The sequence below is a fragment of the Peromyscus eremicus genome, chromosome 12 (assembly GCF_949786415.1).
Source record: "Peromyscus eremicus chromosome 12, PerEre_H2_v1, whole genome shotgun sequence".
In the NCBI taxonomy this organism is placed as follows: Eukaryota; Metazoa; Chordata; class Mammalia; order Rodentia; family Cricetidae; genus Peromyscus; species Peromyscus eremicus.
The window spans coordinates 73,920,099-73,946,545 of record NC_081428.1 but is presented as its reverse complement, the minus strand read 5'-3'; the positions used below and the strand labels follow the sequence as shown (position 1 = coordinate 73,946,545).

At 38.4% G+C, this 26,447-nt stretch overlaps 2 protein-coding genes across 2 annotated transcripts; both read left to right on the top strand.

Annotated features, from left to right (window-relative positions):
- The first annotated feature begins 3,668 nt into the window (after positions 1–3,668).
- LOC131922136 (olfactory receptor 2AJ1-like) lies at positions 3,669–4,605 on the top strand. The gene is given in 2 exon segments (XM_059276828.1): positions 3,669–3,721; positions 3,723–4,605. Coding segments are annotated over 2 exon segments (936 nt in total).
- A 20,436-nt stretch (positions 4,606–25,041) lies between these two features.
- Positions 25,042–25,980, top strand: LOC131922276 (olfactory receptor 2L13-like). Its single transcript, XM_059277039.1, has one exon. The coding sequence runs from the start codon at positions 25,042–25,044 to the stop codon at positions 25,978–25,980; it is 939 nt and encodes a 312-aa protein (XP_059133022.1).
- The last annotated feature ends 467 nt before the right edge of the window (positions 25,981–26,447 follow it).

The following is a 26,447-nucleotide window of genomic DNA, read 5'->3' as shown; positions in this document are numbered from 1 at the left end:
CATGCTCATGGATAGGCAGAACTAACATAGTAAAAATGGCAATCTTACCAAAAGCAATCTACAGATTCAATGCAATCCCCATCAAAATACCAACACAATTCTTCACAGACCTGGAAAGAATAATACTCAACTTCATATGGAAAAACAAAAAAACCCAGGATAGCCAAAAGAATCCTGTACAATAAAACAACCTCTGGAGGCATCACGATCCCTGACTTCAAGCTCTACTATAGAGCTACAGTAATAAAAACAGCTTGGAACTGGCATAAAAACCGACATGTGGACCAATGGATTCGAATTGAAGACCCTGACATTAATCCGCACACCTATGAACAAATAATTTTTGACAAAGAAGCCAAAAGTGTACAATGGAAAAAAGAAAGCATCTTCAACAAATGGTGCTGGCAAAACTGGATATCAACATGTAGAAGGCTGCAAATAGATCCATATCTATCACCGTGCACAAAACTTAAGTCCAAGTGGATCAAGGACCTCAACATAAACCCAGCTACTCTGAACCTGCTAGAAGAGAAAGTAGGAAGTAGTCTTGAACGCATTGGCATAGGAGAACACTTTCTAAATAGAACACCAGTAGCACAGACACTGAGAGAAACAATCAATCAATGGGACCTCTTGAAACTGAGAAGCTTTTGTAGGGCAAAGGATACGGTCAACAAGGCAAAGCGACAGCCTACAGAATGGGAAAAGATATTCACCAATCCCACATCTGACAGAGGACTGATATCCAGAATATATAAGGAACTCAAGAAATTAGACATCAAAATGCCCAACAGTCCAATTAAGAAATGGGCTATAGAACTAAACAGAGAATTCTCAACAGAGGAAACTCAAATGGCTGAAAGACATTTAAGGAATTGCTCAACATCCCTAATCATCAGGGAAATGCAAATCAAAACAACTCTGAGATACCACCTTACGCCTGTCAGAATGGCTAAGATCAAAAACACTGAAGACACCTTATGCTGGAGAGGATGTGGAGCTAGGGGAACTCTCCTCCACTGCTGTTGGGAATGCAAGCTTGTACAACCACTTTGGAAATCAATATGGCGCTTTCTTAGAAAATTGGGAATCCATCTCCCCCAAGATCCAGCTATACCACTCTTGGGCATATACCCAAGGAATGCTCAACCACACCACAAGAGCACTTGTTCAGCTATGTTCATATCAGCATTGTTTGTAATAGCCAGAACATGGAAACAACCTAGATGCCCTTCAACTGAAGAATGGATAAACAAAATGTGGTACATATACACAATGGAATACTACTCAGCAGAGAAAAACAATGACATCATGAGGTTTGCAGACAAATGGATGGACCTAGAAAAAATCATCCTGAGTGAGGTATCCCAGACTCAGAAAGACAAACATGGTATGTACTCACTCATAACAGGATACTAGATGTGGAACAAGGATGACTGGACTGCTACTCACATCACCAGGGAGGCTACCTGGAAATCAGGACCCCAAGAAAGACACAGGGATCGCCCAATGACAGAGAAATGGAATGAGATCTACATGAACAGCCTGGACAGGAGTGGGGGTAGTGAAGGGCGAGGGTCGAGGGAAAGAGAGCTTGGGGAATGGGAGATTCCAGCTGGATCAACAACAGAGAGGGAGAACAAGGAATAGGAGACCATGGTAAATGAAGACCACATGAGAATAGGAAGAAACAAAGTGCTAGAGAGGCCCACAGAAATCCACAAAGATACCCCCACAACAGACTGCTGGCAATGGTCGAGAGACAGTCCGAATTGACCTACTCTGGTGATGGGATGGCCAGACACCCTAATTGTCGTGCTAGAAACCTCATCCAACTACTGAGGGATCTGGATGCAGAGATCATGACTAGGCCCCAGGTGGATCTCTGGGAGTCCAATTAGCGAGAATGAGGAGAGTTTATATGAGAGAGAATTGTTGAGACCAAGGTCGGATAAAGCACAGAGACAAATAGCCAAACAAACGGAAACACATGAAATATGAACCAATGGCTGAGGGGTCACCAACTGGATCAGGCCCTCTGAGTGGGTGAGACAGTTGATTGGCCTGATCTGTTTGGGAGGCATCCAGGCACTGGCACTGGGTCCTGTGCTCATTGCATGAGTCGGCTATTTGAAACCTGGGGCCTATGCAGGGTCGCTTGGCTCGGCCTGGGAGGAGGGGACTGGACCTGCCTGGACTGAGTCCACCAGGTTGATCTCAGTCTGTGGGGAAGGCTTTGCCCTGGAGGAGATTGGAATAGGAGGCGGGCTGGGGGGAAGGTGAGGGGGGCGTGAGGGGGGAGAACAAGGGAATCTGTGCCTGTATGTAGAACTTAATTGTATTGCAAAATAAAAATTAAAAAAAAAAGAGAAAAAAAAACTGCAGATACATGATAACTTTGCAATGATTGCATGTAGCTAGACTCTAGCTACTAGAGTGTTAAAAGGACACACACTCATACACACAAACAGTTGTTGCAAAATGAATTTGTGAAGAGTTCATTGGCTGGCTCAGGAGTGCCATTTTGCTTTCCCAAGTATTCATTCATGTGTATATTTTAGTGAGATGCTGTTCAGATATTCCCACCCAACATATAGAATTCTTTCTCTTCTAGGGATCTCACAACTCCCCTATCTATACAGGGAGTGATAATGTTGTTTAGGTTATCATGGTTGCATAACAACTTGTGATCTTCATTCATAGTCTCCAAAGGTTTCCCACTGTCTACCTTTTTCCTCAAAGTGAGTTTAGTAGCACTTTGCTCATTAATGAGCTATGTACAGCCTGAATCACCAAGTGGGTAAGGACAATGAATCATATATGTGGCTTCCCATGTAGAAATCAGCTAAACCACCTGCACAAACTCTCTGTGTTAATAATGGACTACATAAAGTCAAAGATCTTAAATAACATTTCATGAAAATGAACTTTATAGATATAGAGAATCTTGTCTCTAATTCTGCTTCTTTCTCTCTCACTCTGTCTGTCTCTCTCTCTCTCAAACACAGACACAGACACAGACACACACACACACCCACACACACACACATACACACACACACTGATGTCTAATCACAGAGCCATTTGAAAGAAGTATTGAATTGATTGGAAAACTATTCATGGACAATTTTTTTCATTGTGTTAAAGCCAGCACAAAATCACCTACACAATTCATGCTGATGTAGTTCTTTGTTCCTTTTTTTTCATAACTGGAGCCCACTATTTTTATCCAAGATGTCAGGATGGAGCAGAATGCAAAAGAGCAGGAAAGTCTGGGTCTCAGCTAATTAATGAATGGTTTTACAATGTCCAGGTTCTAGGGAGAACTCCAGCAGAGAACCCTACCCACAAGAATCCCCAGCGGGGCTTACATGTGGTGTGCAGATGAAAAAGGTATAATTGAGTAATGACTGGACTCAAGTAATTTCATATGAGATCTATAATGTAAAAGGTCTATTCCACACTAAATATTATAATTAGTTAGAACAAATAAACATATACTTTGCTTATATACCCACTCTGAGACCCTCTATGAGGCACTTAATGGTAAATACAAATTGTATATCAACTCATTTTATTATGTAAACATATATAAGTGAGCATAAAATTTTAGTACTTTTTCCTCATTAAATAACCATCTCTTTGTAGGTAAAGTAGGAGAAGACAAGATGGGACATGAGAACCACACTTTTAGCAGTGACTTCATCCTTTTGGGACTCTTCTTCACAAACAAGTCAGGTGTTTTTCTCATTTGTATTTTTCATTTTTATTATGACTATAACAGAAAATGCCCTTATGATCCTCCTAATCCACAGTGAGTCTCGACTCCACACGCCAATGTATTTCCTGCTCAGCCATCTCTCCTTCATGGATATCTTGCACATTTCCAACATTGTGCCTAAAATGATTGCTGACTATTTGTCAGGCAGCAGAACTATATCCTTTGCAGGTTGTGGCTTCCAGATATTTCTGTCCCTCACCTTGCTAGGTGGTGAGTGCCTCCTCCTGGCAGCTATGTCCTATGATAGATATGTGGCCATCTGCCACCCACTCCGTTACCCTGTGCTGATGAGGGACAACACCAGTGGGCTCCTGGCTTCAGGCGCCTGGCTTGTGGGGATCCTTAACTCCATAGTCCACACTTCTCTTGCACTCCACTTTCCCTTCTGTCACTCAGGGGCCATTGATCACTTTTTTTGTGAAGTCCCTGCCATGTTGAAGTTGTCCTGTGTAGACACATCACACTATGAACGAGGAGTCTTTGTGAGTGGCATTATTTTCCTGCTGATCCCATTTTCTGTGATCTCTATATCTTATGTGCAAATTCTCCTCACTGTCTTCCAAATGCAGTCATCAGGGGCCCGGCAGAAGTCCTTGTCCACCTGCTCCTTCCACATGGTTGTGGTCATAATGTACTATGGGCCATTCATTTTCACATATATGAGACCTCGCTCATACCACACTCCAGGCCAGGACAAGTTCCTGGCAATATTCTACACCATCTTGACACCCACCCTAAACCCCATAATCTACAGCTTTAGGAATAAAGATGTCCTCATGGCTGTGAAAAACATCATCCAAAATAATTTTCTGAATAAAAAATGAATAGAAAAATGCCTGCATTTTTTGTGTTTTGTAAACTCACTTTCTTAGCTTGGTTCATACGTTTTCTTGAGAATAATGTGTCATTATACTCAGACATATATCTATATGCATATTCAGGTGCCCCATGGTAAAGTCATGCTATGTTGTGCTAAGGCAACAAAAAAGTATTATCTAAGAAGACTCTGAAAAAATTTTAATGTATGTATATGTTCTATACTTATTGTAGAATTATGTGCTCAATCTATTCTAGCAATTCTCCAAAACAATGCAAAGGAACAAATATTCCTACTAAAACTGATTAGTATACTTTACTAGTACCAAAAAAGTGGAAAGCAATATTTTTTGGGGAAAATTTTAATCATATCACATCCAGTATTTTAAATTACTGCTGTGGTTGAATAACATACAAAAAATAATTTAAAAGAAGACAGCATACAAAATTATAATTGATGGAAATGCCCTAATTTATCTTTTGTGGTATCATCTTCTACAATGATCATAATACATCTTAGCATGTTACAGTTCTACTGTAGGCTGGGAGTGGTCCTTATTGATGGGTGCTGCACATTCCCCTCTGTATCATATACTTTTTTGTAAAGACCTTAATGTGGGATTTTGAGCTTCATGATTCTGTTGGTTTCATACCGCTTACTGGTTTATTTTGACTACCTTTGTCACTTGGTATAACTTTCAACTTCCATAATCTGTGATTGCAGTTCAATATGTTTTGCAATGATGGTAAATTATTTATGCTATTGATTTTAATTAATAAAACATTTGTTACTCTTTCTTTTTAAGTAGTTTATTGTCAAAATTTTATAACTGAACATCTTTTCTATATGAAGATTCTCAGTACCCAGAATGTTTATGGAAGCATATATGTTACAGTGAAACTATTGTCAATACAATCACTGGGAATGTGATTATAAATTAGTTGGTTTATCTGCAATACCATGGAAAAGCAGTACATTTTCTTTAGTAACAATTTGCTTGAAAAAAATCAAAACAAAGGAACAAAACATTTTAGCATGTAAGAGCAATTAATGAAAAAATTGTCAGGCATTTGAAAGAGAGTGAGGAGGGGTATGTAAGAGAATTTTGAAGGAGGAAAGGGAATGGGAAATGATATAACTATATTACAATTTAAAAAATAAAAAAATAACTTAAAATTTAGCACAAGTTCTGTTTTGTGAATTTTGCTATGATATATTGTGCATGGACTGGAAACATAGCACATAATATTTAGAAAGAATATTCTGGAAAATATACTTAGAGCATCAAATACAGTATAAAATTTCTTCTAATAATTGAACTTCAAAAACTTGATGATATAGACATAAAAGAAGCAATTATACCTTTTTTCTAGTTAACCAATCCTAATAACTTTTTTATTTATAATATTTTACATACCATCCACAGATCACCCTCTCATCCCACCCTCCATCCCCTCCTCCAAAAGGGGGACACCAAAGCCTGGTACATTCATTTGAAGGAGAACCAAGCCCCTTCCCCCTGCATCAAGGATGAGCAAGGCAATCAACCATAGATAATGGGCTCCAGAAAGCCAGATCATGCACCAGGGATAGATCCTGATCACATTGCCAGGGCCCTTCAAACAGACCAAGATACATAAGTGTCTCCTAGTCTGGTCCCATGCAGGTTCCACAGCTGTCGATCTAAAGTTCATGAGTTCCTAGAATCTTGATTCAGTTGTCTCCGTAGATTTCCCCATCATGATCTTGACCCCCTTGCTCATATAATCCTTCTTTGCTCTCTTCGATTGGACTCCCAGAGCTCAGTCTGGTGCTTCATTGTGGATCTCTGTATCTGCTTCCATCAGTTACTGGATGAAGGCTCTGTGATGACAGTTGGGTATTCACCAATCTGATTACCAGGGTAGGTTAGTTCAGGTACCCTCTCTACTATTGCTAGTAGTCTAAACTAGGGTCATCCTTGTGGATTTGAGGGAATTTCCCTAGTGCCCAGTTTCTCCCCATCCCCATGATGTCTCCCTCTATCATGGTATCTCTTCCATTGTGTTTCCACTCGTCCCTGTTCCAGCTTGGTTATCCTGTTCCCTTATATTCCAATCCCCCATTCTCTACCCTCCATTGCTCCCCATTCCCAGTTTACTCATGGAGATCTCATCTATTTCCCCTTTCCAGGGCAATCCATGCATCCCTCTTAGGGTCCTCTTGTTAGCTAGCTTCTCTGGAGCTGTGGGTTGTAGTCTGGTTATCCTTTGCTTTATATCTAGTATCTACTTATGAGTATGTACCATGTTTGTCCTTCTGAGTCTGGATTACCTTACTCAGGATGATTCTAGTTTCATTTATTTGCCTGCAAATTTCATTATGTCATTGTTTTTCACTGCTGAGTAGTACTCCATTGTATAAATGTACCATATTTTCTTCATCCATTATTTGGTTGAGGGGCATCTAGGTTGTTTCCAATTTCTGGCTGTTATGAATAATACTGCTATGAACATAGTTGATCAAGTGTCTTTGTGGTATGATTGAGCATTTCTTGGGTATATTCCCAAGAGAGGTATTGCTGGATCTTGAGGTAGATTGAGTCCCGATGTTCTGAAAAACTGCCATATTGATTTGCAAAGTGGTTGTACAAGTTTGTACTCCCACCAGCACATCCTCTCCAACATAAATTGTCATCAATGTTTTTGATCTTAGCAATTCTGACTGGTGAAAGATGATATCTCAGAGTCATTTTAATTTGCATTTCCCTGATGACTAGAGATATTGAGCAATTCCTTAAATGTCTTTCAGCCATTTGAGATTCTTCTGTTGAGAATTTTCTGTTTAGATCTGTAGCTCATTTTTTAAATTGTATTGTTTGGTATTTTGCTGTCTAGTTTCTTGAGTTCTTTATATATTTTGGAGATCAGCACCCTATCAGATGTGGGGCTGGTGAAGATATTTTCCCATTCTGTGGGTGAGTTACTGTTCTGGTAGCTAGTCACCCCAGCCTCTAAGCGTTAGGCCCAGGGGCACAACCTGTGTTCTCATAGCCCCACCCATTTAGCCCCAGGTGCAGGCTAGCAGGCAAGACTCCTGAAGGCAGGCCTGACCCCCACCCTCACACTGTACTCTGTTATCTGCAAGCCCCACTCTATCCCCTAAACCCACCCATTCCCCAAGATCACAGCTGCTCCCTTAGACACAGACTCCACCACCTCTAATTGGACCAAGAGGTGAGTCACTGTTCTTCTAGCCAGTCACCCCAGCCTCTAGGCCCTAGGTTTAGGGGCACAATCTGTGCCCCCTATCTCCAACCACTGCAGCTCCCGTTTCAGGCCAACAGGGAAGACTCCTGCAGGAGGCCTGCCCCCTGCCCCATTGGACATGTAATCTACAAGTCCCACTCCATCTTCCAAACCCACCCATTCCCTGAAACTGCAGCTGCTTCTTGAGACATAGACTCCACCAGCTCTAATTGGACCAAGAGATGAATCACTGTTCTCATAGGCAGTCACCCCAGGCACTAGGCCTTTGGCCCAGGGACACAACCTATGACCCCATACTCCCACCTATTACAGCACCAGTTTCAGGCCAACAGGCAAGACTACTGCAGGTAGACCTGACCACTCCCACCCCTACCCCCATCAGACCCTGTAATCTATAAGCCCCCACTCCATCTCTCAAATCTACCCATCCTCTGAGACCTCAGCTACTCCCTGAACATAGACTCCACCAGCTCCAATTGAACCAAGAGACCCCAGCAGCTCCCTGACACACAAACACTACCAGTGCCAATTGGACCAAGAGCTACTCCCTGAGACACAGACACCATTTGCACTGATTGGAGAAAGAGATAGGTAGATGCCAGTGCATGAATATATTCAATATCATAAAGAGCAATACAGCACCACCAGAACCTAGTAGTTCTACTACAGCGAGACCTGAACAGCCCAATGTAGGAGTAGCAGAAGAAAACGACCTTAAAAATGACTTTATGAAGATGATAGAAACCTTTAAAGAGGGAAATGAATTCCTTAAAGAAATTGAGGAAAAGACAAACAAAAAATTGGAAGAAATCAATAAATCCCTTCAAGAAAGTCAAGAAAACCAAGAAAAAGCAATCAAACAGGTGAAAGAAACAGTTCAAGACTTGAAAATTAAAATAGAGGCAATAAAGAAGACACAAATTGAGGGAATGCTGGAAATGATAAGCCTGAGTAAACAAACAGGAACTACAGATGCAAGCATAACCAACAGAATGCAAGAGATGAAAGAGAGAATCTCTGGCATGGAGGATATGATAGAGGAAATAGATTCATTGGTCAAAGAAAACATTAAAGCCAACAGAGTCATAACACAAAACATCCAGGAAATCTGAGACATAATGAAAAGGCCAAATATAGGAATAATAGGGGTAGAAGAAGGAGATGAATACCAGTGCAAAGGCACAGAAAATATATTCAACAATATCAGAAGAAAACTTTCCCATCCTAAAGAAGGAAGTGCCTGTGAAGGTACAAGAAGCTTACAGAACACCAAATAGACTGGACCCCCCCAAAAAAAGTCCCCCCACCACATAACAATCAAACCACTAAACATACAGAATAAAGAAAGAATATTAAGAGCTGCAAAGGAGAAAGGCCAAGTAACATATAAAGGCAGACCCATCAGAATAACACCTGACTTTTCAATGGAAAATATGAAAGCCAGAAGGTCTTCTACAGACGTTATGCAGACACTAAGAGACCATGGATGTCAGCCCAGACTATTATACCCAGCAAATCTCTCAATCACCATAGACGGTATAAACAAGATATTCCAGGACAAAAATATCTATCCACAAATCCAGCCCTACAGAAAGCACTAGAAGAAAAACTCCAACCTAAGGAAGTTAGATGCATCCATGAAAATAAGGCAATAGATAATACCACACTAACAAATCCCAAAGATGGGAAATACATATACACTACCATAAAAAAAATTAACAATCACTGGTCATTAACATCCCTAATATCAATGGACTCAATTTGCCTATAAAGAGACACAGGCTAGCAGAATGGATATGAAAACAGAATCCATCCTTCTGCTGCATAGAAGAAACACATCTCAACTTCAAAGACAGACACTACCCCAGTTGAAATGATTGGGAAAAGACTTTCCAATCAAATGGACTCAAGAAGCAAGCTGGTATAGCTATCCTAATATTTCACAAAATAGACTTCAAACTAAAATTAATCAAAAGAAATCAAGAAGGACATTACATATTCCTCACAGGAAAAATCCATCCAGATGAAGTCTCAATTCTGAACATTTACGTCTCAAATACAAGGATACCTACATATGTAAAAGAAACATTACTACAGCTTAAATTGCACATCAAACTCCACACACTAGTAGTGGGAGACTTAAACACTCTACTCTCACCAATGGACAGGTTTGCCAGACAGAAACATAACAGAGAAACAAGGAAACTAACAGACATTATGACTCAAATGGACTTAATAGAACAGTCCATCCAAACACAAAAGAACATACTTTCTTCTTAGTACTGTATGGAACCTTCTCTAAAATTGATGACATACTTGGTCACAAAGCAGATCTCAATGGATAAAAAAATTTGGAACAACCTCCTATATTTTATCAGATCACCATGTCTTAAAGTTAGAATTCAACAACACCACAAATTACAGAAAGCCTATAATTGCATAGAAACTGAATAATGCTCAACTGAGTCACCATTGGATCAGGAAGAAATAGAAAGAAATTAAAATTCCTATAATTCAATGAAAATGAATGTAAAACATACCCAAACTTATGGGACCTTACAAAAGCAGTACTAAGAGGAAAGTTCATAGCTCTAAATATCAACATAAAGAAGTTGGAGAAATCTCACACTAGTGACTTAACAGCATACTTAAAAGCTCTAGAAGAAAAAGAAGCAAATTCACCCAGGAGGAATAGACAGCAGGAAATAATTAAATTGAGAGCTGAAATCAATAAAATAGAAACAAAGAGAATAATACAAAGAATCAATGAAACAAAGGGTTTGTTTTTGAGAAAATTAACCAGATAGACATACACTTACCCAAACTAACCAAAAGGCAGAGAAAGAATATCCAAATTAACAAAACCAGACAAGGAGGAAATTCAGAGAATTATGAGGTCATACTTCAAACACCTGTACTCCACAAAATTGGAAAATTTAAGAGAAATGGACAATTTTCTGGATAGGTACCATATACCAAAATTAAATCAAGACCAGAGAAACAATTTAAGTAGGTCTATAATACCTATGGAAATAGAATCAGTTGTTAAAAATCTCCCCCGCCCCCCAAAAAAAGCCCAGGACCAGATAATTTCATCGCAGAATTCTATAAGAATTTCAAAAAAGAGCTAATACCAATACTCCTCAAATTGTTTCATATAATAGAAACAGAAGGAACATTGTCAAACTCTTTTCATGAGGCTACAGCTACCCTGTTACCTAAACCACACAAAGATGCAACAAGGAAAAGGAATTATAGACCTATCTCCCTCATGAACATTGATGCAAAAATGCTCAATAAAATAGTGGCAGACTGAATCCAAGAACACATAAAGAAATAATAAACCATGACCAAGTAGGCTTCATCCCAGAGATGCAAGGATGGTTCAGCATACAAAAATCTGTCAAAGTAATTCATCATATAAACAAACTGAAAGAAAAAAAAACCACACGATCATCTCATTAGATGCTGAAAAAGCCTTTGACAAAATCCAGCACTCTTTCATGATAAAGGTCTTGGAGACATCACGAATATAATGACCATACCTAAACATAATAAAGGCAATATACAGTAAGCCAACAGCCAACATCAAATTAAATGGAGAGAAACTCAAAGCGATTCCACTAAAATCAGGAACAAGACAAGGCTGTCCGCTCTCCCCATATCTATTCAATGTAGTACTCAAAATTCTAGCTAGGGCAATAAGACAACAAAGAGAGATCAAGGGAATATAAATTGGAAAGGAAGAAGTCAAACTTTTATGACTTGCAGAAGATATGATTGTATACTTAACTGACCCCAAAACTTCTACCAGGGAACTCCTACAACTGATAAACACCTTCAGTAATGTTGTGGGATACAAAATTAACTAAAAAAATTGGTAGCCCTTCTTTATACAAATGATAAATAGACTGAGAAATAAATCAGGGAAACATCACCCTTTACAATAGGTAATATAAAATACCTTAGGGTAACTCTAACTAAATAGGTGAAAGACCTGTTTGAGAAGAACTTTAAGTCCTTGAAGAAAGAGATTGAAGAAGATATCAGAAATGGAAAGATCTTCCATGCTCATGGATAGGTAGAGCCAACATAGTAAAATGGCAATATTACCAAAAGTAATCTACAGATTCAATGCAATCCCCATCAAAATCTCAACACAATTCTTCACAGACCTTGAAAGAACAATACTCTACATCATATGGAAGACAGAAAAAATCCAGGATAGCTAAAAAAAATCCTTTATAATAATGTACCTTCTGGAGGCATCACCATCCCTGACTTCAAGCTATAGTAATAAAAACAGCTTGGTATTGGCATAAAAACCAACATGTGGACCAATGGAACCAACTGTAGACCCTGACATTAATCCGCACACCTATCAACATATAATTTTTGACAAAGAAGCCAAAACTGTACAATGAAAAAAAGAAAGCATCTTGAACAAATGGTGCTGGCATAACTGGATGTCAACATGTAGAAGGCTGTAAATAGATCCATATCTATCACCATGCATAAAATTCAAGTCTAAGTGGATCAAAGACCTCAACATAAATCCAGCTACACTGAACCTGATAGAAGAGAAAGTAGGAAGTAGTTTAGAATGCATTGGCACAGGAGACCACTTCCTAAATATAACACCAGTAGCAAAGACACTGAGAGCAACAATTAATAAATGGAACCTCCTGAAACTGAGATGCTTCTATAAGGTAAAGGACGTGGTAAATAAGACAAAACTATAGCAATTACACTTTTAATCAAATTTTATGATCTCAATGCAGAATTTTACACTTTTCTCCTTGTAACTTCCTTCCTGTCCTTGTACTAAAGAGTGTTATGTCAATAGAAAGCATGTAAATCTGTGGGCTCCACAGAAACTCCACCTTGTGACTTGTTTTCATCTTGACTCAAGGTCAGAGAGTCCAGCTTGTTTTCTCCTGCAAGGCTGCATAGTAGAATACTTTGGCCAAAGGCATGGTTACCAGGACTCTTGTACCTCTATGCCTAATTACAGGACCCTTTGCCTTAAGGCATGGTCACCAGATGTCTTGAGTACTAAGGAGTTGTTTACACTTGACTATACTTTGTACCTTGAACTATGGTGGTGTCCTTGAAAGGAGGAGGTCTTTTTGCCACCTTGCTTTGGGCTTATAAAGGCTGTGAGTAATAAACTCAGGAATCTGTGGCATTGACCCAGAGGGCCCCCCTCAAACACGCCCCCAAGCTATCCTATGTCTCTGTCTTTTTCTTCATCTACATCTATATTCCATAGCTATCATTTCTAAATTCCACACTCCCTTCTTCAGAATTGTTTGACAGGTTGAGCGAGACTCAACAGAAAACTTACTAGCATAATGATCAAGGCATACTATTTCTAGGAGAAATTAAAAGTTAAATGGAAGCCCTAAAGTGTATATATGTCTATGTCTATGTCTATGTCTCTCTCTTTCTCTCTCTCCTCTCTCTCTCTCTCTCTCTCTCTCTCTCTCTCTATATATATATATATATATATATATATGTGTGTGTGTGTGTGTGTGTGTGTGTAAAATATACATATATGTGAATTTGACTATAATGTTTTATGTATAGGCTGGAATCAGCACAAAATATTTAGAAAGAATATTCTGAAAAGTAGGCATTTATATGTGTTTATATGTATAAACTTTTTTCCTCTCTTGTAATTAAAAAAATTCATACCATATATATTGATCATATTTTTCCTCCCTAACTTCTTCCAGACCCTCTTCACCACCCTACTCACCTTCATGTTCTCTCTCACACAAAAAATAAAAAACAAAAAACAAAGTCTAAACAAACAAAATACAAATATAGAAATGACTCGTGTGAATAAAAATTTCCACAAAGAAGATCATACTGAAGAGGATGATTGGTCAGAATTTCAATGATTCTGCAGAGATTTGAATGTTCCAGGCCTAGAGTCTAATTCAAAATTCTCTTGGTCCATCTCTACCTTTGCTTCTATGCTCAGTGACTTTGCCCTTTTAATTCCAAACCAATGTATCCAATTTAGTCCTCTGACTGAGCCTGGTCCCAATATCCAGTCACATGCCCCAGCTTGAAGATCACCACCCATACTTCCACAACATCTACCCTTGCCCAGGATCCACATCCTTGCTCCAGTCAACTATAATGAGTCCATATCAGACACACAACAAAAAAGTGTACATATTTCTGGAACTCATCACCAAAAGACAAACAATATGAAATGTCAGACAGTAAGCCTCCCCATAAACCCATGAAACCTATATTAATGCTCTCCAGTGAGAATTGTCTAGCTGAACCCAGTACAGTTCTTAAATACCAATCATAAAAAGCATCAAAAGTTTCAAGGTTTTTAAAGAAGACAGAAACGACCATATCAATGACCTTAGAATAGTAATAAATGCTCAAGTGTTGCCTAAGAAAACCAAATCCTATGGCTTAATTAAATGATGATAACAACACATAAGTCAAGGTTGATATAGAAATCTTAAGCTGAATTGCAGTTGGAATTGAAATATTCAGCAAACTAATTCAAAATATCATGGGGGAAAATCCATATAAGTAGAACACATTAAGTAGATCAGGTCTTATAGATAAAGTATCATCATTAGACCATAGAAACACAGAATATGAAGAATTAAAAAAATACGGGAAAGAACATTCAGGAATTGTGGGACACCATGAAAAGAACAAATTTTTTAAATACAGGATTAGCTGAGGGAAAAGAATCCCAGGTCAATTATATAGACCATATATTGTAGAAGAAAACTTTTCCAACTGAAGGAAACACATATCTATACAGATACAAGATACACACAAAACACCACATAGACAAGGTCATAAAGAAACTCCCCATGGCATGATAAAATTAAAACCCTAAATATAAAAAACAAAGAAAAAATATTAAAAACTGTAAAAGAAAAAAAAACCCAAGTCACATATAAAGAAAACCCATCAGAATAACATCTTTGTTAATGATGACTTAAACACTAGAAGGGTCCACAATGTACTCCACATACTAAGAGACCGCAGATGCCATCGTGGACTACTGTAGCATCAAAACTATCTGCCATTGTTATGAAAGAAAGAAAAACTTTGAATAAAAAAATTCATATTCACCAAACTAGACCCATGGAGAATACTGGAAGCAATGTTACAGAACAGAGACAGCAATAAGCATAACTGAGATACTTTAGGAAGAAAATAGATGAAGGTATAATAACTGAAATGCAATGCATAACTAAGAAGAAATACAGCAACATAATGATGGTAATCAACATAGTTTTCAATACTAATTTTTAATATTATTGGCCCTAACTCTGAATTCAGTGAACAGACACAGGCTAGACACATGGATCAGGAAACAAAAGCCATCTTTCTGTTTCGTATAAGCAACTCATCTTAACTTTAAAGACAGGCAGTGCCTTAGAGTCGAAGAATGCATAGTATTATTCCTGACAAATGGAACAAGGAAACAAGTAGGCATTCATATCCAAACATCTGATAAAATAGGTGCCAAACTGAAACTGGACGTAAGAGATAAAGAAGATCACTCTATTCTAGTAAGTGGAATGATTAAGAGGACATTACAATCTTGAACCATATATAAACTCAATTTTGGTGTACACAATTTTATAAAAAGACATACTACTAGAATTAAAGACACAGAGTAACGCCAGATCAATAATATTAAGCTATTTCAATACTCCATTTTCTTTAATGGACAGGTCCTCTGGATGAAAAACAGAGAAACATAAGAATTAAATGACATTATACATAAAACAGACTTAAGAGCTATCAGATATCCACAGAATATTCTGCCCAAACATCAAAGAATATATGCATGGAAGCTTCACTAAAATAGACCATATCCTTGAAAACAAACAAAATAAATCATAACAAATTCATAAAAACTGAGTTAACTTCATGTGTTATATCTGATCAAGATGTGATAAAACTTAAATTTGACAGCAAACAAATCTCTAATAAGCACACAGACTCAAGATTAAACAACCCATTACTGAGTGATGAAAGGGTCAGAAGTAAAGTACATAATTCTACACCTAAGTGAAAAGGAAATCACAACACAACAAAACCTCTGGACCACATTAAAAACAGTCTTATAAAGGAAATTTATACTCTAAGTGCTTTCATTTTTAGTTCAGAAAGACTGAAAATAAATGAGTAATGAAGCAACTCAAGCCAGAGAAAGAACAAATTAAACTCAAACTCAGTAATGGCAAGAAATAATAAAAATCAGATCAGAAATGAATGAACTAGAAAACAGTACAAAGAATCAATGAGTCTTTAAGACAACAAAGATGATTGACAGATCCTTGGACTAAACTCTATTAGTTGGAAAATCTAAATGAAGTGCATGAATTTTGAGATACAGCTTATTTATCAAACATAAACCCAGAAGGATTCAACAGCCCAAACATATGCATACATAGCTAATAAAGAGATTGAAACAGTAATCAGATGCCTCCTGCCAAAAACACCCTCAAAAAACAAACAAACAACCAAAACCAAAACCAACAAAACAACTACAACAAAAAACCCAAAATAGGCCCAAAAAGATTTACCTTGAAATTCTACCAGATTTCAAAGTTGTGTTACAACAAAGTCCTCTTAAATTATTCAGAAAAATTATCTTTTTCATTGTATCAGGGACAATACATTGTATCTGTACTTTCATCATCAAAACAAGATGAAATATCCAGCTAGCAGTTAAGAGTCCTGTAGGCAGGCCACACCACCACTGCTGCCACCCATTGAACCCTGTAACTGAAAAGTCCCACTCTGCCACACAAGCCCACTGAACCCATCATCCTCCCACTGGCCAGCCATCCCCTGCAAGGTCAGCAGCCACCAGAGATACAAGCACATCTGCATCAATTGTAGGAGGAGGTGTACAACTGGTTTCCCAGATAAACTGCCCCAAGTCCTAGGCCGTAAGCCCCAAGGCACATCCCATTTCCCTCCACCTCACATCTCAGGCCCATCAGCAGGCCAGCAGGTAAGAGTCCTATAACCTACAAGATCCAGTCTGCCACCCAAACCCACAAAACCCATCATTGTCTCCCTGACCAATCATCCCTCACAAAACCAGGAGTCTCTAGAGGCTAAAGGGGTACACTTCTGTACCATTTGAAGGAAGAGATGAGTGACTGGTCTCCCAGCTGAACTACCCCAGTCACTAGACCCTAGGCCTAGCCACCCATTATGGTGGTATTTTACTTGTACTGAAATGTGATTTTAATTGTATGTTAATAAATAAAGTTGCCCAGGGGTCAGAACTATTAGATAGCAAGAGCATGGCAGTGGTGGCACACGCCTTTAATCCCAGCACTTGGTAGACAGAGCTAGGTAGATCTCTGTGTGTAAAAAGATACAGCCAGCATTGGAGACACACGCCTTTAATCTCAATCCCAACCATAGAAGACCTGGAAGTCTTTACAGACAGGCAGTGACGAGGCATGGGTTTACAACCAATGAGAAGGCAGAACTGAAAGTCTTTATAAAGACAAACACACACGAAGTAGCCCCCTTTTCGGAGAGCTCTCTTGGCTGAAGAGGATCGCTGAAGCAGGAAGGGTGAGGCTCTTAGCTCTGACCTTTTGGCTTTCTTCTCTGAATCAGCTCTGTGTTTCTTATTTAATAGGACTGTTGGTTACATCTACAACCCATACCAGTTAGAAGAATAGAGCCCACAGGCACAAGTAAAGCCCACACCAGCCAGGAGAATTGGACACTAGATCTAGGCACCCAAACCCTCACAAACCTCAGCTGAGACAACCCTACTCGAACTGAACTGACAACCAGCCAATGACTATAACCCTTGGCCAATCAAGCCAAAAGACAGTAAAGGAAACATACAGTAAAGGAATGAAAGACCCATCCAACAAAGACATCACAAGAATCAACACCTGTTCCGATAATTATTCCAAAACCCAGATGGATAAAAGGCTGTGTAAGAATACATTCCACAACATAAAGGACCATATGGCACCACCAGAAACTAGTGACTCTACAACAGCAAGACCTGAACACCTCAATAGAGATGAAACGGAAGTAACAACCTTAAAAATAACTTTATAGCTGGGCGGTGGTGCACACGCCTTTGATCCCAGCACTCAGGAGGCAGAGCCAGGCAGATCTCTGTGAGTTTGAGGCCAGCCTGGTCTGCAGAGCAAAATCCAGGACAGGCACCAAAGCTACACAGAGAAACCCTGTCTTGAAAAACAAACAAACAAAAATAACTTTATCAAGATGATAGAGGCCCTTAAAGAGGAAATGAAAAAAATCTCTCAAAGAAATGGAGGAAAAGACAAACAAAAAATTGGAAGAGATCAATAAATCCCTTAAATAAAGCCAAGGAAGCCAAGAAAAAAAACAATCAAATAGGTGAAGGAAACAGTTCAAAACTTGAAATTTGATATAGAGGCAATAAAGAAGACAAACTGAAGGAATTCTGGAAATGGAAAATCTGAGTAAATGAACAGGAATTATAGATGCAAGCATAACCAACAGAAAGAAGAGATGGAAGAGAGAATCTCAGGCACTGAAGATATGATAGAGGAAACACAAAACATTCAGGAATTCTGGGTCTCCATGAAAAGATAAGACCTAAGGATAATAGGGATAGAAGAAGGAGAAGTATACCAACTCAAAGGCACAGAAAATATATTCAACAAAATTGTAGAAGAAAACATTCTGAACCGAAAGAAGGACATGGCTATGAAGATACAAGAAGCTTACAGAACATCAAATAGACTGGATACCCCCCCACCAAAATTTCCCTTTCCACATAATAATCAAAACACTAAACACACAGAATAAAGAAAGATTATTAAGAGCTGCAAAGGAAAAAGACCAAGCAACACATAAAGACAGACCTATCAGAATTAAACTCAACTCAGTGGAGATCCTGAAAGCCAGAAGGTCCTGGACAGACACTCTGCAGACACTAAGAGACAACAGATGCCAGCTCAGACTACTATACTCAGCAAAACTTTCAGTCACCATAGACAGATAAAACAAGATATTCCATGGCAAAACCAGATTTAAACAATACCTATCCACAAATCCAGCCCTACAGAAAGTACTAGAGGATAACTCCAACCCAAGGAAGTAAGATGCACCCATGAAAACACAGGCAATAGATAATCTCACACCAGCAAATCTCAAAGCTTCTGTAAGGTTAAGGACACGGTCAATAAGACAAAACAGCAGCCCACAGAATGGGAAAAGATCTTCACCCTCCCCACATCTGACAGAGGGCTGATCTCCAAAATTCTTAACATAGTTACTGACTCTCAGTATGCAGAGCTGTTTTACACATTAAAACTGCTGAATTTATTCCTGATGGGTCAGAATCAACTTCATTATTCAATTAAAAAATAATCAGAAATAGGAATCATCCCTCATATATAACAAACATCTGATCCCATATGGGTCTGTAGGTCCTCTAGCACAAGATAATGTTGAAATTGATCAACTATTGGTAGGAAATGTTCTGGAGGCTTCAGAATTTCATAAAAAAATCATATCAATAGCAAGGGTTTGAAAAATGATTTTTCCATCACTTGGCAATAAGTCTAGGATATTTTAAGGAAATGTTCTACTTGTTCTTTATACAACCAAACTCCACTACCTGCTGGAAGTAACCCAAAAGGTACTCAAAGGAATGAAATTTTGCAGATGGATGAGTTTTATTTTGTAGAATTTGAAAATTTAAAATTTATACACCACATCATTGGTACCTATTTAGTATTTTAATGGGCAACTGCTTTGAGTTCTGAAAAGGCTGATTCTGTAATCACACATTTGCTAGAAGTTATGGCCATCATGGGTACACCTGGACAAATTAAGATCGACAATGCCCCAGCATATGTCTCTGGTAAATGAAACAGTTTTTTTGCTTATTACAATATAAAGCATATTACAGGTATAACACACAATCCTACGGGGCAAGCAGTCATAGAAAGATCAAACTTAAGTCTAAAGGATATAGTAAACAAACAGAAGTGGGGTAATAAAGACCCCCAGAGATAGACTGCATAGTGCTTTACTGGGGAATGCTTTGGATTTTGTAAATGCTAATGAAAAAGGAATGACAGCTGAGGAGAAACATTGGATAACAGAAAAAACTGAGGAATTAAATCAGACAGTATACTTTAAAGATGTGCTGACCTCTCTTTTGATTAATTTTGATTGTAAATCTACTTTGTTAAATATTAGAATAGCTACACCAGCATGCTTCCTACATTCATTTGCTTGGAAAATCTTCTTTTCAACCCTTTACTGTAAGTTAATGTCTATCTTTTGTAGCACAAATTGTTAGAAGGTCTTATTAAATAAAAACAAACCCAGAGCTAGGTTTTGGTGTTGAGGAGTTTCTTGTATACAGCAGAAGATGGATCTTGTTTTATATCTATTTTGTTAACTTGTGTTTGTTAGCTGGATTTTTTGATAGATATTCTTTTAATTTGACTTTGTTGTAAAGTATCTTATGTTTTCCATTTATGGTAATTGAAATTTTTTCTGGTTATAGTAGTCTGAGTTGGCACCCATGGTTTCTTAGAGTCTGTTAGACATCTGACCAGGCCCTTCTGGCTTTTACAGTCTCCATTGAGAATTCGATGTAACTCCAATAGGTCTGTCTTTACATGTTACTTGGACTTCTTCCCTTGTCACTTTAAAAATTCTTTCTTTATTCTATATGTTTAGTGTTTTGTTTATTATCTGTCATGGGAACTTTTTTCTCATCCAATCTATTTGGTGTTCTGTAAGCTTCTTGTACCTTTATGGCTATGTCCTTTTCTGTTAGGAAACATTTTTTTCTATGGTTTTGTTGACTATATTTCATAGGCCTTTGAACTGGGATTCTCCTCTTTCTTGTATTCCTATTATTCTTAGGTGAGGTCTGTCATCATGGTTTGGCCCTTTTTCCAGTCATAGTTCAGTGTTACATATGGACCACGCAAGTATTGTAAGACCCTGAGGGAGTGATTGGTCTATGCGGCTTTCTAGGCAATGCAATGGATAACATAGATGTTATCCATAAAGTATAATAATAAACATTCATATGCATTTATAACTTTTCCACTAGTAGTATTAAAGAAGCGGAACTATTTGTAAAAGTTTGCTCCACATCACACCCATCACTAGTATTTGTTGAGTACAATGTCATTCAATAACAAACTCTCACCTATTTGTACAATGAGATTCAGGGCACACTTACATATCTTAAGTACCACAAATGTTCATTAATCTACTTACTGTGGATTGAGTAGCACAGTAAAATTATAAGTCTCCTCAATTCTGCTTCTATGTAGACACTTCACATGCAAGTAGCATACATCCTTCCTTCTAGTTCCTGAAACATTCCTCAGATTGTAAAAAACAAATATTAGGCCACAATCTTTAATTTCTTTTGAAATTCAATCAACTTGTTTTTCTAATCAGTGGTGGATCTGTCAGCCTGGATGACCCTGAGTCTGAAGATCCACTTTACAACAAGACCTCTGCATGAACCTCTGACTAAAGTACAGTTTCTGTCTAGATCAATGTTTCAGTATATCAATTTGTACCCCTTTGGGCCCAACATTTAAATTGGAGACTATAATAATATAATATAGCCCAGTATCCTTTACATCTCTTAAGTCACATTCTGAAATAATGCAGTCACCCTCCTTAGTCTATCTTCAGGCATCCTGTGATTGCAGGAGTGGCGATCATCATGCATTTATTTCTCTAAGTTCAGAACTGAGCTATCCCAGAGCAGCCAAGTCAGGAGAAATGGCCAAAGCTTTGTCTCTGTAGATTTAGACATGAGGGATCAATTAGAGGAAAAGGAGGAACATCTAAGACTTGGTGATCCAAGGCTGTGCATATAAAATACAGCATTTTCCATTCTGTCTTTCATCAGTATAGTCTGTGGTAAATAAATCCAAAATATCTCTATGTTTCATTTAATTAGTAAGAATGATGTTTTATATGAGCAGTAAACATGTAAATATTTCATGAGGGTTAATGATGTTCTCTTGGTTTCATCATGTGTAAGATGAAATAGTAGTAGATAATTCTTAAAAGTTTCTTTTTGATATTTTGTTGGAAGAAGTGATTCTTGTGTAGGAAGCAGATTTTCGGACTTCAACTGGGGCTGCTGCACAGGGAGACGATCTTGTGGTGTACCTGGAAGGGGACTTGAACAAAGAGGGGAAGCTGAAGACTTCTCATGACACAGAAACTGTCTACAGGGAATGGCTGTACTATAAAGGTATCTTTTTTCACCAACACAAACACAAGTGTAAGATCCTTTTATAAACTGAGTCCAGAAGACATTATGGAGCAGAGTTGGTCTGGGTTAGGTTAACTAGGGGAGACTCTGGTTTTCTTGTACTGAGGAAGCCCTTCGTAGGATTTTCATAACAAATTAGAAAAGCAAAAAAGAGCTTAAAATGCAAGAGGAAAAATTGTAAACATGTTTGAATTCTACAAAGGGTTGTTTTTGAAGGTTGTGACCATAAATAAGAGGATGCATTTTTTCTGGTGTTGAAGTTTCTCAAAAGCTAAGATATGGAATGGAGGAAAGAGACGGACATTTCTGGAGGACCTAATACGTGCTGAATGCAGACAGCTCATTGAGGTTCATGTTCTCAAGAGTTCCATGGAGTTTTTCATACTAAGCAGAGATGTCAATGTTCAGTTATCTGCCTGGTCTTGTGTTTTGTAGATTTTTTTTGCTAACTGTGTGTCCCTGTTGTGTTTACATATCTGTAACTTTGGCAAAATTAATCTAGCATTCTGTATATGTAGCACTTCTATACAATAGAACTTTTACAACAGGGCTTTAAACATCTCTTCTTTTCTGTGTCTTTTGGAATGCTCACGGGGCACACTGACATTACATCTGCCTTGAAGACATTGGAAGTTTTTAAAATTAAAATGTAATCAATAATACAATTCTTTCAGTGACTGTTAAATGAAGCCCGTACTCAGCAAGGTGGTGGTGCATGCCTTTAATCACAGCATTTGGGAGGCAGAGGTAGGTGGATCTCCAAGTTCGAGGCCAGCCTGGTCTATTGAGCAAGTTCCAGGGTAGCCAAGGCTACACAAAGAAATCCTGTCTGGAAAAACCATGCATACATACCCAGAAGCCTAATGCAATGATCTGGTCATCAATATGAAAACTTTAGCTCTGCTTAGATCAATGCCTTAGATCTTAAGGTCCAGGTATTCACACCCCTAAATATAGCTATTTCCCAATATTAACTGCCGAGATGACCATGTCTAAACATTGGAAACAAAATAATTACTGCAGTAACTGTCTTCAAAGTGTGTTCATGAATTACTGAGAAGTGACCTGAGAGCACACATCTGTATATCCCTTTTATAGAAATCAGACATGAACTGTAAGTTTAGTGCAGACTGAGTCCAAAGATAGCTGCTAGAACACTCCTGAGAGGATGACTGGAATATTCCTTTCTCTATGATCAGACCAGTGTTCAAGGATGTAAAAGAAAGTGTCCTTAAGTCATTCTTCTTTATTCATAAGGCATGATGCAGAAGACTGGATTTTAAACGTAATGTCAGTTTTGTCAGTATGATTAGAATAACCTATCATCTCTAAGGATAATTTTTTATTCATTTCAACAGGCACACAGGTTGAGAGACTGATGTATGTAAGTGCTGTGCCAGGGAGTAGACATCAATGAACCATCAAACAGGAGCCTGTGTCCAGGTAGGCAACCCACTATCCTCAATGAGCAGGTGTCAGTGATTTTTTTTGTGGGGGGTGGGGAGGAATGTAGTTCTTTTTTCAAATCCAGGTAAGTTATTAGATACTCTTATTCCCTCTAAGTAATCTTCTCTGCAGGGTCCCGACAGCAGCTTTCTGAACATGAGCATTCCATCTGAGGTGTAGAAATGTACCTAAGAACACAGTGCTCCCCCTGTTCTCCCATCTTATCTAGATCAGATTTCAACTCCTCTTCTTCATATACAATTGCCCTCACATCTTCCCTGCCCAACCACTCATCACGTTTGTTTGTTTTTTTTTGTCCTTGTTTACTTTCTCTCCTGACCCTGTTCCTTGCTGATTACTTTGAGTAAGGGACTTCTCACAGACCTGCTTACATAGTGCCTACACCTGGTGGCTCAAGGCAAGTCCCAGCCCAGCTGTCTCTTACCCTTTGTCTACCATGCTTTTTTTAAAAAAGAATACAAGGAATCATTGACTTTATATGCATGCACCCACACCCCACACAAATACATAGAATTAAATGAATGAAAATATAATGATTGAAAAATATGGGTATGCAGAGTCAAGAATGCATACCTACACATTTTCTTTTCCCATGAACATATTTTTAAGGGCTTCTCACTCCTCTCAGTGGAGTATAAAGATCTGAGCTTCATAGGAAGAGGGGAAAACAGTGCATATAAATATTTATACTACTGGGGCATATGTGTATAATATTTACAACTGTAAAATATAACAAAAACACATTAGGCATATTAGGCAATGTGTATCATTTATTATATTTATTTTGTTTTTTGTATAAACACTTTTATTGTAAGTGTGTATTCAATTGGTATCTTTAAAATTTACATAAACAAAGCATCCCTTATGGAAATAGCATCTTATGATTAGTGTGGATCTGAGCACACAGAAATCCTGTTAGTTCCAGAACAATGAATTGGGAGTGGATGTTATTTTCAGGAATGGTAAAGATTCATTAGAGAATGTGAGAGGCAGAGCACAAGGAGCAGGTTTCTGGGATCTGTCTGCACTGTGGCCAATTATGGGAACATGGCCAGGAAGTAAGTGATGCAGAAGATAGAGGCTTTCTTAGTTTTGTAAAGTGGCTTGATGATCTTGAGTAATGGCCTTGCATGGAGTTATCTAGGAGGAAATGTGTGACCTATCTTACTCATGTTGCCACCCTTGGTTTTAAAATGACCATACAGGTGTCTCTGAACTGAGAACTTGGCCAGAGGCAAGGGGGAAGAAACATTCAGCTCAGATTTCAAAATAAATTCAACAGAAGGACAGTGCTGGAGGAAGAACAATTCAGTGCAAGCATTCATTCCAAGCAAGTTCCTCTTTATTCTCCTGTTCTACTTTATATAAGTGCATTTTACTTTCAGGTCACTTTTGAAGAAAGAGAAAGCAATATATTTTCATGGAGCAATGGAATCAGAGCTCAAGTGATTTCATTTTGTTAGGATTGTTTCCACAAAACCAAACAGGCCTTCTGCTTTTGCTGCTCATCATGTGCATATTCTCTGTGGCCTTGCTTGGCAACTCAACAATGATCCACCTCATTCGTGTGGATCCCAGGCTCCACACTCCCATGTACATTCTCCTCAGTCAGCTCTCTCTCATGGACATGATGTACATTTCTTCCACTGTTCCCAAGATGGCATTCAACTTCTTCTCTGGTCAGAAAAGCATTACCTTACTGGGCTGTGGAGTGCAATCCTTTTTCTTTCTGACCATGGCAGGTTCTGAGGGCTTGCTTCTAGCCTCCATGGCCTATGACCGTTTTGTGGCCATCTGCCACCCCCTTCATTATCCTATTCTCATGAGCAAAATGAAGTGTCTGAAGATGATCATAGGATCTTGGACACTTGGCTCCATTAACTCCTTATCACACACAGTCTACCTCCTTCACATTCCTTACTGCCATTCTAGGTCCATTAACCATTTCTTCTGTGATGTCCCTGCCATGGTGCCCCTGGCCTGTATGGACACTTGGGTTTATGAGTACATGGTATTTGTGAGCACATGCTTGTTTCTTTTATTTCCTTTCCTTGGCATTGCAGTTTCCTATGGACGGGTCATTTTTACTGTCTTCCATATGCGCTCAAAAGAGGGAAAGAAAAAGGCCTTCACCACATGTTCAACTCACTTAACTGTGGTGACATTTTACTATGCACCTTTCGTCTACACTTACCTTCGACCTAGGAGTCTCCGTTCCCCGACAGAAGATAAGATTCTGGCTGTCTTCTACACTATCCTCACCCCCATGCTCAACCCCATCATCTACAGCCTGAGGAATAAGGAGGTCCTGGGGGCCATGACAAGAGTCTTTGGGACATTCTCTCCCAGAAAATCTTGATCATTTCCTCTCTACTCATATTTCAGTTCCCCTGGAGAATGTCAGAGTAGTGTTGCCTATTGGAAATGTAATATTTCCCACAAACATGTCATACCTTTCTGGTTACTCATAACTGGTTAAGATTAAATAGTATGTTCATTATTACACACTAGTACAATTATTCACATGTTTAATTCATAATGTTACAGTCAATGATATCAATAACAGAAATTCAACAATTACCATCCTAACATAATATGACACATTATACCTTATGAGTATATAATATTACTGTAAAATGATACTATGTATGCTGATATTGACTTGTTTCTACAAAATTAACATGATTAATTGCTTTTTTATGTGTTTTGCTTTCATTCTTTTCATTATTAAAAGTTTATGTAAATTGAATATTTACAACATATTGAAGTTTGAATTGTGCCCATGTGACCAATACTCAAATGGTGCCAGTGTCTGCTATGTAGGAC